General features: G+C 43.6%; 1 protein-coding gene across 8 annotated transcripts in view; it reads left to right on the forward strand.

Annotated features, from left to right (window-relative positions):
* The window catches only part of washc2c (WASH complex subunit 2C), a 34,081-nt gene that overhangs the window by 17,920 nt on the left and 2,639 nt on the right, over positions 1 to 13,522 (forward strand). For 4 of the 8 annotated variants that reach the window (XM_024429305.2, XM_024429321.2, XM_024429279.2 and 1 more), the window contains 14 exons: positions 3,601 to 3,770; positions 3,979 to 4,083; positions 4,240 to 4,332; positions 4,530 to 4,631; positions 4,723 to 4,824; positions 7,010 to 7,167; positions 7,254 to 7,371; positions 7,739 to 7,984; positions 8,327 to 8,515; positions 8,604 to 8,735; positions 8,941 to 9,039; positions 9,149 to 9,232; positions 12,681 to 12,737; positions 13,260 to 13,475. In XM_024429305.2, coding sequence (XP_024285073.1) covers positions 3,601 to 3,770; positions 3,979 to 4,083; positions 4,240 to 4,332; positions 4,530 to 4,631; positions 4,723 to 4,824; positions 7,010 to 7,167; positions 7,254 to 7,371; positions 7,739 to 7,984; positions 8,327 to 8,515; positions 8,604 to 8,735; positions 8,941 to 9,039; positions 9,149 to 9,232; positions 12,681 to 12,737; positions 13,260 to 13,475 — 1,871 coding nt within the window. The remainder of the gene's footprint in view (positions 1 to 3,600; positions 3,771 to 3,978; positions 4,084 to 4,239; positions 4,333 to 4,529; positions 4,632 to 4,722; positions 4,825 to 7,009; positions 7,168 to 7,253; positions 7,372 to 7,738; positions 7,985 to 8,326; positions 8,516 to 8,603; positions 8,736 to 8,940; positions 9,040 to 9,148; positions 9,233 to 12,680; positions 12,738 to 13,259; positions 13,476 to 13,522) is intronic. The other 4 variants (XM_024429296.2, XM_024429288.2, XM_042325206.1 and 1 more) reach the window with 4 other exon arrangements.

Consider the following 13,522-nt stretch of genomic DNA (forward strand, 5'->3'; position numbering starts at 1 on the left):
ACTGTGACACAGAGGAGAGCTGTCTCTGAGTGAGAGACAGCTCTTAGGGTCAAGAAGATCGTTCTGAGAGGAATAGCGAGAGAGTTGGTCAGAGACAGCACGCTCAAGTGTTTTTGAAAGAAAAGTAAGAAGTGATATCGATCTGTAGTGTTGGTTTCTTGAGTGGATCGACTCTTGACATTTTGAAGTCAGAGGGGACGCAGCCAGTGGTCAGGGATCAGGGAAGTTAGGAATGGGAGGTCTCCAGGGATGGTCTGGAGGAGGGGATGGGGTCAAGCGGGAAGGTTCTTGGGCAGCCAGACTTCACTAGTCTCTGGATTTAATCTGGAAATGGGAGAAAGCGGTCAAGGCATAGGGTAGTACTGTGGGAGTGGGGCCAGTGGACTCAATAGGCTGAGCGAATGATGAGGATTAAGGAGGGATGAGAAGGTGGAAAATAATTTCATAGGGTTAGACGCAGAAGCTTGACATTTAGAGTGATAGAAAGTGGTTTTAGCAGAGGATACAGAGGAAGAGAAGGTAGAGGGGAGGGAGTGAAAAAATGATGGGTCCCCCGGAAGTTTCTGTACGCTTGCAATGAGCCATGGAACAGGAGGGGAGGGCCGAGACGGAAGGAAAGGGGACAGTGCGAGTCATAGGATGTGGAAAGGGAGGAGAGGAGGGTCGAAGAGGCAGAATCAGGAGAACTGAGGGAGAAGGATTTAGCAGAAGGGAGAGAATATTACGTTGGCGCATGACAATCTGGGTAGAGTCTGAGTGGGTAGGATTGGAGGAGAGGGAGACAGAAAAGGAAACGAAGTAGTGATAAGAGACCTGGGGGGGGCAGTGAGATTAGTAGCCTACCAGTTTCTAGTAAAGATGAGGTCAAGAGTATTGCCTGCCTTGAGTGGCAGGGGACTGGGAAATGGTGAGATCAAAAGACCAAGTAGGGGAAAGAAATGAATCGATGGCATCTGGAGGTAGAAGTCACCAAGTACGAAAAGCGGTTAGCAGTTGTCAGGAAATGCGCTTATCACAATGTCAAACTCATTGAGGAACTCACAATGTTAAACTTGAGTGGACAAGTGACAGTGACCGCATGGAATTCAATTGAGGAGCAAGACAACTGAGTCAGGGAGAAAAGAGAATCTCCACAAATAAGTAGCCCTGTCTCGGACTATGACAGAACACGTAGGCAGGGAGGAGCTGGAGTAGCAGTGTTCTCTGGGGTGATCCATGTCTCCGTCATGGCCAAAACGTCTAGGGACTGAAGAGCAGCATAGACTGAGATTAACTCAGTGTTCTTGACCACAGATCGGCAGTTCCAAACGCTGAGATCAAGAATTCTACATAGGTTGTGAGTGCAGTGTACACTAAATTTAGAAAGGTTGCAGGCAAGGGGTGGGGAGCGTCTGTAAAAAGCCTACAGGGAGAGGAGCGAACAGGTATAGAAAACACGCACATAGTTGAAAAAAACCTACAAAATATCTCAATTTGATTTTCTTTAAATATACTGAACAAAAATATAAACACAACAGTCGTGATCACGTTTCATGAGCTGAAATAAAAGATCCCAGAAATGTTTCATACGCACAAAAAGCTTACTGTATTTCTGTAAAATGTGAACAAATTGGTTGACATCCCTGTTAGTGAGCATTTCTCCTTTGACAAGATAATTGATCCACCTGACAGGTGTGGCATATCAAGAAGCTGATTTAAACAGCATGATCATTACACAGGTGCACCTTGTGCTGGGGACAAAAGGCCACTCGAAAATGTGCACTTTTGTCACACAAGACAATGCAACAGATGTCTGAAGTTTTGAGGGAGCATGCGATTGGCATGCTGACTGCAAGAATGTCCACCCGAGCTGTTTCCACAGAATAACATTTTAATTTCTCTACCATAAGCAGCCTCCAACATCATTTAAGACAATTTGGCAGTAGGTTCAACCGGCCCCACAACTTCAGACCACGTGTAACCACTCCAGCCCAGGACCTCCACATCTGGCTTCTTCACATGCGGGATTGTCTGAGACCAGCCACATGGGCAGCTGAAACTGTGGGTTTGCACAAACTCGCTTAACTGCGTGCTCGTCATCCTCACCAGGGTCTTGACCTGATGGCAGTTCGGCGTCATAACCGATTTCAATGGGAAAATGCTCACCTTTGATGGCCACTGGCACGCTGGAGAAGTGCGCTCTTCACGGGTGAATCTCAGTTCCAACTATACTGGGCAGATGGTAGACTGCGCGCATGACGTTGTGTGTGCGAGCGGTTTGCTGATATCAACCTTGTGAACAGAGTGCCCCATGGTGGGGTTATGGTATGGGCAGGCATAAGCTACGGACACCGAACACAATTGCATTTTTTCTTTGGCAAGTTGAATGCACAGATATACCGTGACGAGATCCTGAGGCCCATTGCACCATTCATCCGCCGCTATCACCTCATGTTTCAGCATGATGATGCATGGCCCCATGTCGCAAGGATCTGTACACAATTCCTGGAAGCTGAAAATGTGCCAGTTCTTTAATGGCCTGCATACTCACCAGATTGGTCACCAATTAAGAATGTTAGGGACTCTCTGGATCAACGTGTATGACTGTGTTCCAGGTCCACCAATATCCAGCAACTTTGCACAGCCATTGGAATAAGACGGACCCCATTCCATAGACCACAATCAACAGCCTGATCAAATCTATGCGAAGATGTCCGCGCTGCTTGTGGTCAAACCAGATACTGACTGGTTTTGTGATCCACGCCCCTATTTATTTTAAGGTATCTGTGACCAATTCCCTGTAATGTGAAATCCATAGATTAGGGCCTAATTAATGTATTTTAATTGACTGATTTCCTTATGAGCTGTAACTCAGTAAAATCTTTGAAGTTGTTGCATGTTGCGTTTTTTATATTTTTGTTCAGTATAAATATGGTTCTGCAAAGTATGCATCCTTTTCAGGCTTGTAGCTGTCCGATTCAGACATGTTTTGATTGAATGATTTTGGGTGGTGTAGAGCTTGAATGCTGTGTCTGCACTGCGCTTGCCTCGAACCATAATATGTAGGTGTGACTATGCGAAAACAGAAAGTAAGCACAATTGAAGTTAAACACATTTATGCTCGTAATAGTGAAAATAGCCAAGTGTTTTGATATGCATGTATAGCCCACAAGACCTGAGATGGCTGTAGAGTTTCTTGTGGGGATGTTTTGAAGCACATTTTTTTGTTGAGTCTGGCAACTACTACTACTATATGGCTCATGCAAGCAACTAAGCCAGCTAGAGAAATCTCGGGAATGGAACTCAGACCAAACCAACTGTCTGGATGATGCTTCAAAACCTAAAAGTAAGTGGAACTCTAAACTGAAATACCCCTTTAATAGTGGTTGGTGTGTCAACAATTAGCTGCAAGTTGTCAGCAGTTCACAAACCAAGTAGGCTACTGAGAAGACAGACAGCACTTAAAGCAGATGGCCCTAGCTAGCAAAAAGACAGTACTAGACAACAGTTTAAGACCAAAATTATACTTATCACTCCTGGAGATATCAGAAGTCATCTAGCTATAGATTGAAGCACTAAAACTGTATTCATCGCAAGCACTAATATGTTACCTGTGTTCAGCTGAACAGAAGAAATCCAAGCAAGAGAAGACAGTGGATCTGTTTGGAGGAGATGATGAGGATGGTGACATCTTTGGTGAGAGCTCTGTCGCCCCATCCACTCTACAGAGCAGGAAGGAGGTGGTGGTGGAGGAGGAAGAAGAGGAGGTGAAACAGGCTCCTCAGAAAAAGGTGAATATACACACGTGTACATTTGGTTTCCATATTAACAAGTGTTGATTGACTATATAATGAATTTAGGGCACTTGGTTATCATGATTATAAGTTGCTTACTTACAGTCGTGTTGATTAGTTGTGCTGTTGATGATTTGATGGTTTTAGTAATGAATTATGCTGATGGTTGTTGGTTGTGGTAATGATGGTTGTTGGTTGCGTTAAGATGCCAGCAGGAGGCGTCTCCATGTTTGGTCCTGGTACCAAGAGCCTACTAACTGAGGCACTGAAGAAACGACAGCCCTCCTCCACCAGCGAAGAGTCAGAGGAGGTGGGACTCCTCTTTCATCTACCCATCATCTCTCTCATCCATGTCTTTATCTATCTACAATCTCACTCTTATCTTTATCTCCCTCATTCTTTCTTCCTAACTCTCTCTTTGTTTCTCTTGCACTCCTTTTCTTCCCCCCCATGTTGTTCATTACAGAACGGCCCTCCTCCAGACGTGGTGAAAACCCCGACTAAGCAGACAGAAAAAACCCAGGCGAAGAGTCTGTTCTCTGACGATGAGGACTCACAGGTGTGCTTCTTCTTTTTTAACACTCATTCTCAAGTATGCATCCATTTCCTGAATGTTGTTGATGGAGGTACTTCTCATGCTTATCAATTACATCAATATCTACAATGAGCCGTACAATTAATGCTTAGAGGTTGATCATGAAGCATGGTATTGTTTTACAGATGTAACCTCACCTTTCTCTGTCCCTGTCTTTCTAGATATTTCAAACCATCCCTAAGAGTCAGTCTAAACCTGAACCCACAACCCAGAGCAAAGCCAGCAAAGCTCCTCTGTCCATCTTCGATGACGAGGAGGAAGAAGTGAGAAAATGACCCTAACCTATTTCGGTCCCAAAAATAGTATAATTTGTAACTGCGTCTTCATATCTAACGACTTTCTTGCATCATGCAGGATCTGTTTGCGTCTGCGAAGAAGTCTAAACCAAGCCAAGCTAAAGCTGCCACTCCAAAAGTCAAGAAACCTGTTTCTAGCTCCATCTTCAGTGATGATGAGGTAATGGGAGGGAAGGGAACTTTGCTACATAGGCTGAAGTTGAACTGAAGATTGTCAGAAAATAACCCTTAGCCCCGTCCTTTAGCCACTAACCCTTTGGTATTCACAGATCTGAAATACCTGGAGAGGTAAGCAATATGGTGATAGCAATATTGTGATGGCTCTGCCATCCAATGGGCTTAGGACGGCTTCAGATAGGGCTTGAAAACTGTTACGGACTACAAAGGGAAACCCAGGCGCGCTGCCCAGTGACGCGAGCTTACCAGACGAGCTAAATGGCTTTTATGCTCGCTTCAAGGCGAGCAACACTGAAGCATGCACGAGAGCACCAGCTGTTCTGGATGACTGTGTGATAACGCTCTCGGTAGCTGATGTGAACAAAACCTTTAAAAAGGTCAACATTCACAAAGCCACTGGGCCAGACGGATTACCAGGACGTGTACTCAAAGCATGCGCGGACCAACTGTCAAGTGTCTTCACTGACATTTTCAACCTCTCCCTGACCGAGTCTATAAAACCTACATGTTTCAAGCAGACCACCATAGTCCCTGTGCCCAAATAAGAGAATGATGATATGATTACTGCCCCGTGGCACTCACGTCGGTAGCCATGAAGTGCTTTGAAAGGCTGGTCATGGCTCACATCAACAGCATCTTCCCAGACACGCAAGACCCACTCCAATTCGAATACCACCCCAACAGATCCACAGATGACGCAATCTTAATCGCATTCCACACTGCCCTTTCTCACCTGGAAAAAAGGAACACCTATGTGAGAATGCTGTTCATTGACTACAGCTCAGCGTTCAACACCATGGTAACCATGAAGCTCATCAATAAGCTAAGAACCCTGTGACTAAACACCTCCCTCCTCAACTGGGTCCTGGACTTCCTGACGGGCCGCCCCCAGGTGGTAAGGATGGGCAACAACACGTCTGCCACGCTGATCCTTAACACTGGGGCCCCTCAGGGGTGTGTACTTAGTCCCCTCCTGTATTCCCAGTTCACCCACGACTGTGTGGCTAAACACGACTCCAACATCATTAAGTTTGCTGACGACACAACAGTGGTAGGCCTGATCACCGACAACAATGAGACTGCCAATTGGGAGGAGGTCTGAAAACTGACAGTGTGGTGCCAGGACAACTTCTCCCTCAATGTGAGCAAGACAAAGGAGCTGATTGTGGACTACAGGAAAAGGAGGGCCGAACAGGCCCCCATTAACATCGACGGGGCTGTCAGGGAGCAGGTCAAGAGTTTCAAGTTCCTTGGGGTCCACATCACCAACGAACTATCATGGTTGAAACATACCAAGCCAGTTGTGAAGAGGGCACAACCAAACCTTTATCCCCTCAGGAGACTGAAAAGATTTGGCATGGGTCCCCAGATCCTCAAAAAGGTTCTACAACTGCACGTTCGAGCGCATCCTGACCGGTTGCATCACCGCCTGGTATGGCAACTGCTCGGCATCTGACCATAAGGTCCATAAGGAGGGTAGTGCAAACAGCCCAGTACATCACTGGGGCCAAGCTTCATGCCATCCAGGACCTATATAATAGGAGGTGTCAGAGGAAAGCCCATAAAATTGTCAGACTCCAGTCACCAAAGTTATAGACTGGTTTCTCTGCTACTGCACGGCCATCGGTACCGGAAGGACCAAAAGGACGGAAGGACCAAAAGGCTCCTCAACAGCTTCTTCCCCCAAGCCATAAGACTGCTGAACAATTCATAAAATCGCCACCGGACAATTTACAATTTTACATATTCACTGTTTTGTTTGTTACCTATGCATAGTCACTTTGCCCCCACCTACATGTACAGATTACCTCAACTAGCCTGTACCCCTGCACACTGACTCGGTACTGGTTCCCCCTGTATATAGCCTTGTTATTTTATTCTTATTGTGTTACTTTTTATTATTACTTTTATTTGAATCTACTTGGTAAATATTTTCTTCTATAACTGCACTGTTGGTTAAGGGCTTGTAAGTAAGCATTTCCCGGTGAAGTCTACACTTGTTGTATTTGGCACATGTGACAAATTGAATATAGCTTACACCCATCCTATTCCTACAAATCTGCAAACACCAGAAAGGTTGATTTTGAACCAGGCTTTCTTGTGAAGGTTGTTTCTATTACTTCAACAGATGATATCTATTTCACCCTTTTGTATTATTTCTGCATTAGGACCAGTGGATGAGCTCCAAGCCTAGTGCTGGTAAGACTGGAGGGATGAAGTCCAGTACTAGTGCCCCATCTAGTCTACCCAGTGTCAAAGCAGTTCCTAAAGACAGCCTGTTTGATGAGGATGATGATGATCTCTTTGCTGCTACCAAGGAGTCGAGGTAAACGTCATAGCAATAGTAGACAAAAATACTAAATCTGTAGTATGACGTCTTGGTGTGGTGTAAATGTCTGTGTGTTGGTGCAGTCAGAAGAAGCACCAGAGAGTGTCTCTCCTATTTGAAGATGAGGATGATGAAGATAAGGGATCCCTCTTCGGCTTCAAATCAAACGTCACCAACAGCTCTACTACAGCTGACCCTAAAGTAAGCATGGTTTACATATTGTCTGTCCACAGCCTAGTGCCTATGTAGTGCACTATATAGTGAATAGGGTGCCATTTTGGCATATGAATAACCTATAGGTGAAAAGCCTTCAAGGCAACAATGGAATTGTTAAAAAAGATAATACTTCAGTAATGTCTAGGCTCTTGTCTATTATTTTAAAACAATAAAAATATTGAATGAATATCGTTGTCGTAAGAAAGTACTGTTTTGACGTACTGTTCATATAAATATACTGTATGTGTGGTAACATCCCTGCATTGATAGCTGTGTCTGTAATCAATGCTATTTCAGTCCTTTACCCCCCAGCTCTTACCCTGTTTTCCTGTGCCCTTATCGTGTTCTCTAGGCATCTGTTGTAGCCTCCCCAGCCCCCTCGCTGCTCCAGATAGACAAACCAGAGGTGACTGCACCACCTCCTCCCCTAGTGGAGGAGAAACCTACAGAGGAGGAGAGGGTAGCGAAATACAAGAGTCCTGAGGTGCCATCCCTGTCCCCTCCACTAGAGGGCAGTGAGAGTAAGAAGAAGCCAGTAGGGGCCGTCAGTCTGTTTGGAGGGATCAACGTGCTGGGAGACAGACTGGCAGCAGCCAAGGTGAGATGCTACATAAGACTTCGGGTAGAAATTCTCTCTAAGCTCAGATCTACGATCAACTAAACTCACCCAATCCTGATCATAACCTAGTTTTGGCCATTAGGGACGTTTCCCAATGAATCTTTCTGTGATTCCTCACATTATCTCTCCTAGTCTCTTTCTCAAAACCCATTGGACAATGAAGACCTGAGGTGAGGGACCTTGGAACTTTTCCTCCAATATAGTTGAGAAAGAGGCAAAGAGAGAGGAAGGTGAATTGAGATTGAGCCCTGCTCCTATGCCTGTGAGTGTGAGGTGCTGTACTCACTTTGACGCCTTTCTGTCTTCCTGTGCCTAAACAAGCAGACTAAGAGCCCATTGGGCGACCCGGATGGTGATGACTTCCTGTCTGAGGGCCCGCCCCCCATGGAGAAGGAGGCCAAAACTAAGAAGAACACCCTCAGTCTGTTTGATGATGTGGAAGAGGAGGGTGCTGACTGGACTGCCCCTATCTCCATACCGACCAAACCAGTTGCCAAAAACACACTAAAGGTTTAAAATATTTTATTCATACTACTGACAATTCCTGTGTGTGTGTGTGTGTGTGTGTGTGTCTGTAAATCATGTGTCTGTCTGTTAGCCTGCGGAGGAGCGTCCTCGTACCAAGAGTAGTACCGGGGTGTTCCAGGATGAGGAACTGCTCTTCAGTCAGACTCAGCAGAGAGACAACGACCCTGAAGTTGACATCTTCGCCACACCTGACAAGTCTATGGTGAGTTCTAGGGACAGTAGGCTTAGTGAGAGGGTTTAAGTGTAAGTATTGGGCTAGAGCAAAACACCTGCACTCACCAGGACCAGGTTGGATGTCTTGTATTGCATCAGCACATTGACGCGCGTACTACTTGCTACCCCTTTGAGTGATAAATCAATTGTACGAATGATAGTAGTGATGATAAAATGCTGTGTTCCTGTCTCAGAGCTCCAGGCCAAGCTCAGTGAAGTCAGCAGCTCCAACACTGTTTGGTGATGATGAAGATGACCTCTTCAGCTCTGTCAAGCCCAAAGCTCCTCCTCCGGTACCCTATTCTAAATCACCTCAATCAATACAATATGAATACAACTTGATGACTTTACCGGGCGCTGTACATCCTCAGTCCTTGTCTTTTCTTTGACCTGCATCCTCAGAAGGTATCGGAGAAGCCCAGTAAACCCACTAAAGACGAGCCATCCTCAAAACCTGCTGTCACCGCACCAGTCACAGAGAGTGAGGTAAGGCTGATGAAACTAAGAGTCTTAGTCTATACAGAATATGTGATTGCCCATCTGCTTAGGGTTAAAGGGTGTCTGAGGAGGCTGGTGGAAGGAGTTATAGGAGGATAGGCTCATTGTAATGGCTTAAATGGAACACATCAAACATACGTAAACCACGTTTGACTTCGTTCCATTGATTCCGTTACAATGAGCCAGTCCAAAATAACTCCTCCCACCCGCCGCCTCTGGAGTACGTACAGTACTAGTCAGAAATTGACACATCTACTCATTCAAGTTTTTATTTTGACTATTTTATACATTGTTTAATAATAGTTAAGACATCATGTAGTAATCTATCATGTAGTAACCAAAAAAGTGTTAAATAAATCCAAATATATTTGATATTCTTCAAAGTAGCCAACTATTGCCTTGACAGCTTTGCACACTCTTGGCATTCTCTCAACCAGCTTTATGAGGTAGTCACATGGAATGCATTTCAATTAACCGGTGTGCTTTGTTAAAAGTTATTTTGTAGAATTTCTTTCCTTGTTGTGACAAGGTAGGGGTGGTATACAGAAGCTAGCCCTATTTGGTAAAAGACATGAGCTGTGTTCGAGTATTCATACTCTCAATCATATTTTACGTCACGAATAGGAAGTATACACACAGAGGACACTTTCTGTGAAAAAGGTGAGAATTTGTCTCACTTGTTCTTTGAATGTAAATTTGTCCAAATTTTGATAAAACTTTGCTAAATACTTATTTACCATTATGAACACTATCAATGTTTTTGACATGAAATATATAATATGTTACTATTGCAATGATAACAAGACCACTAAAATTATTGTGCATTTTTTTATTCTTGTTGCCAAATACTTCATACACAAACAAAAATTCCAAAATTCTATACCAAAATGACACTTTTTTTTTGATTGAATTGAACTATTTTATTATAACATTAACCCTAGTGAACAATAACAAGAATAACATTTTCCTAAATCATTACAATAAGATTTTTTCAGAGTGATTACAATTGCACTAGAATTGTTTTGTTTTTTAAAATATTTTTTGTTTGTTCCAGTATTTTTTCATTAATACCTGTTCTGTTTTGTATTTTGTAAGAATGTAAATTATTGATCTGTATTTTGAATTAAAAAGAAAATTGGCTTCACATGGTTTTGTGATTTGAAGATCAAGGTGGAAAATACGCAGTCGAAGTCCAACGAGAGCGGATAGAAATTCATTGCTAATTATGACAAATGTTGAGCAATGTAATAAAGTTATGACTTTTCAAATAGGTTACCTTACACGCTATGTTGGCTGACAATTTGTTAGCTATGCTGTCCTTATGAACCACATAGCATTTCATTACAGCAGTATGTTAGTTAGCCTATAGTTAATATACTGGCAAGTTTGATGTATAAGTAGCCAACTAACGTTAGGCTATCTTAACTACCCAACATTTAGTGACTTGATTTTTCTCGTCATTCTTAGCATAGCTAAATTGTATCGTCGTAGTGCGTTCTCAATGGACATTCGGGTGCTTTTGTAAATTCGCTCTGGCTATCCATTCCGATTTCAGAGCACTCTCGTTTTAGTGTACCAGACCGCAGAATAATTCATTTACGAGCACTCAACACCCGTTGAGTATGGCCGGTGTCAGTAAACGTTGACAAAAAAAAGCGTAATTCAATTGTTTCCAGCAGCACAGTCACCAACGCTCTGGATAACATGAACTGCCTAACCAGCTCTGCTAGGGCGAGTAAAATGGTCAGAGTGTTCTGATTTGTGTCTGGAAGCCAACGTTAGCTCGGGTACTTGACTGCCGTTGTACGTCCAGAACGCTCAAATCAATCCTACTCCTTGGCCCATGCGTCCATTGTACTCTCCGAGAGCGAAACAGTCTTAATTCACAAATGGACAATCTGATAACGCTCTGAATTATGAGCACACTCTGGCACTCCAGATTGAATTTAAGAACACACCCGAAGTCTTAAAATGTCTAACTTGTCATTTGTTTTGGTAACTAGCTAGCTAGCAACTTCCGGGTGACAGGCCAAGATTTAGTACGCTCAATTGAAAGGATACGGTTCTGTTAAAGTATACTAAAATGAGCTAATAGTATGGTGTATATACTCATTAAGTATACAGTATGTTAGTATGGGTATTCGAACACAGCTCAAGTCTATAATATGGCAAGAACAGCTCAAATATGAAAAGAGAAACGACAGTCCATTATTACTTTTAAGAAATTAAGGTCAGTTAATCCGGAAAATGTCAAGAACTTTTAAAGTTTCTTCAAGTGCAGTCGCAAAAACCAAGTGCTATGATGAAACTGTCTCTCACGAGGACCGCCACAGGAAAGGAAGGTCCAGAGTTCTCTGTTTCAGAGGATAAGTTCATTTGAGTTACCAGCCTCAGAAATTGCAGCCCAAATAAATGCTTCAGAGTTCAAGTAACAGAGGACTGTTCAGAGAAGACTGCATGAATCAGGCCTTCATGGTTGGGTTGCTGCAAAGAAACCACTATTAAAGGACACAAAGAAGAGACTTGCTTGGGCCAAGAAAAACGAGCAATGGACATTAGACTGGTGGATATCTGTCCTTTGGTCTGATGAGTTCAAATGTGAGATTGTTGGTTCTAACTGCCGTGTCTTTGTGAGACGCAGAGTAGATGAATGGATCATCTTCGCATGTGTGGTTCCCACCGTGAAGCATGGAGGAGGTGGTGTGATGGTGCTTTGCTGGTGACACTGTCTGATTTATTTAGAATTCAAGGCACACTTAACCAGCATGGCTACCACAGCATTCTGCAGCGATACGCTATTCCATCTGGTTTGCGCTTAGTTGGAAAATCATCATTTGTTTTTCAACAGGTCAATGACCCAACACACACCAAGGCTGTCCAAGGGCTATTTGACCAAGAAGGAGAGTGATGTAGTGCTGCATCAGATGACCTGGCCTCCACAATCCCCGACCTCAACCCAATTGAGATGGTTTGGGATGTGTTGGACCACCGAGTGAAGGAAAAGCAGCCAACAAGTGCTCAGCATCTGTGGGAACTCCTTCAAGACTGTTGGAAAAGCATTCCAGGTGAAGCTGGTTGAGAGAATGCCAACAGTGTTCAAAGCTGTCATAAAGGCAAAGGGTGGCTACTTTGAAGAATCTCATATTTGATTTAACACTTTTTTTGGTTAATACATGATTCCATATGTGTTCTATTTTTTTTCTTTTAATGTCTGAACTATTATTCTACAATGTAAAACTTAACAAAATCCCTTGAATGAGTAGGTGTCCAAACTTTTGACTGGTATTGTTGCCTTACAATTTTTTCTGAATTTGAAGGATATCTGTGGACAGTTATTTTCTCTCCTCTCAGTTGATAGTTATTATACTGTTACATTGCTTTTGGAGATACTCCTGTCTAGATTACTTAACATGATCTATGTCATTCAACTGCACAGAAGCCGACACCAAGCCCTGTAAAATCTAAAGAGCCTTCACGGATTGGAAAACTCCAAGTAATCTTCTGAAATGTTAAATCAGTCTTTTTATTATTCAATATTTTACTCTTTAATCTTTCTGAATGAGCTTTCATTCTCCCAACATGTTTTCTGCCAGTCATCTTTGAACCTCTGCCTTTGACGTGAAACATATCGTCTTTTCTTTTCCACTGCTGGCTTAAAAGATAAACTGAAACCATGTGACTGTCAAATTGATTCTCACAAGGTTTTGTTTTTTATTGTCAAACTGAAAGCGAATGATCAGCCTTTATTCTTCCTGAAACCTCATGAATAGATGTTATTCCTACTTTATTATTGGTCTCACTTCCTCTGTGTTGTCTACTGCTTGGTTCTGATGATCATGAGGGACTGCATGAACAAAATTACTTGTAAATCCAATTGAGGACCAATCCAAATTATATCCATTTGCATGTGTATTCACTGTGCTGTGCTGTGATTACAAAACCCTCTCTTATAAAGGCCTTTAGTTGGTATGAAATTGGGTCAACACTTGTGAACAAATGTGTTCCTCACTCTCAGGCCAACCTGGTGATCAACCCTGCTGCCCTCCTGCCCGACGCGTTCTCTCGGATCCCAGGGGGGGTCAGTGTACTCCCAGGCTTGAGCCGCAGCCCCAGCTCCTCAGGCCTCAGCCCCAGTGCTAGCCTCAGTTCGGCAGGGACCAAGCCCCCCAGCAACAGAGGGGTTAGCTTCGAGAACCCGGTCCAGGTGTCCACGCTACAGAGTGCGAACAAGGTGGGTCAGGGGTCTGGCACTGGGGTAGGGTGGACATAATGGAACAG

The sequence above is a fragment of the Oncorhynchus tshawytscha genome, linkage group LG01, assembly GCF_018296145.1.
Source record: "Oncorhynchus tshawytscha isolate Ot180627B linkage group LG01, Otsh_v2.0, whole genome shotgun sequence".
Classification (NCBI taxonomy): domain Eukaryota; kingdom Metazoa; phylum Chordata; class Actinopteri; order Salmoniformes; family Salmonidae; genus Oncorhynchus; species Oncorhynchus tshawytscha.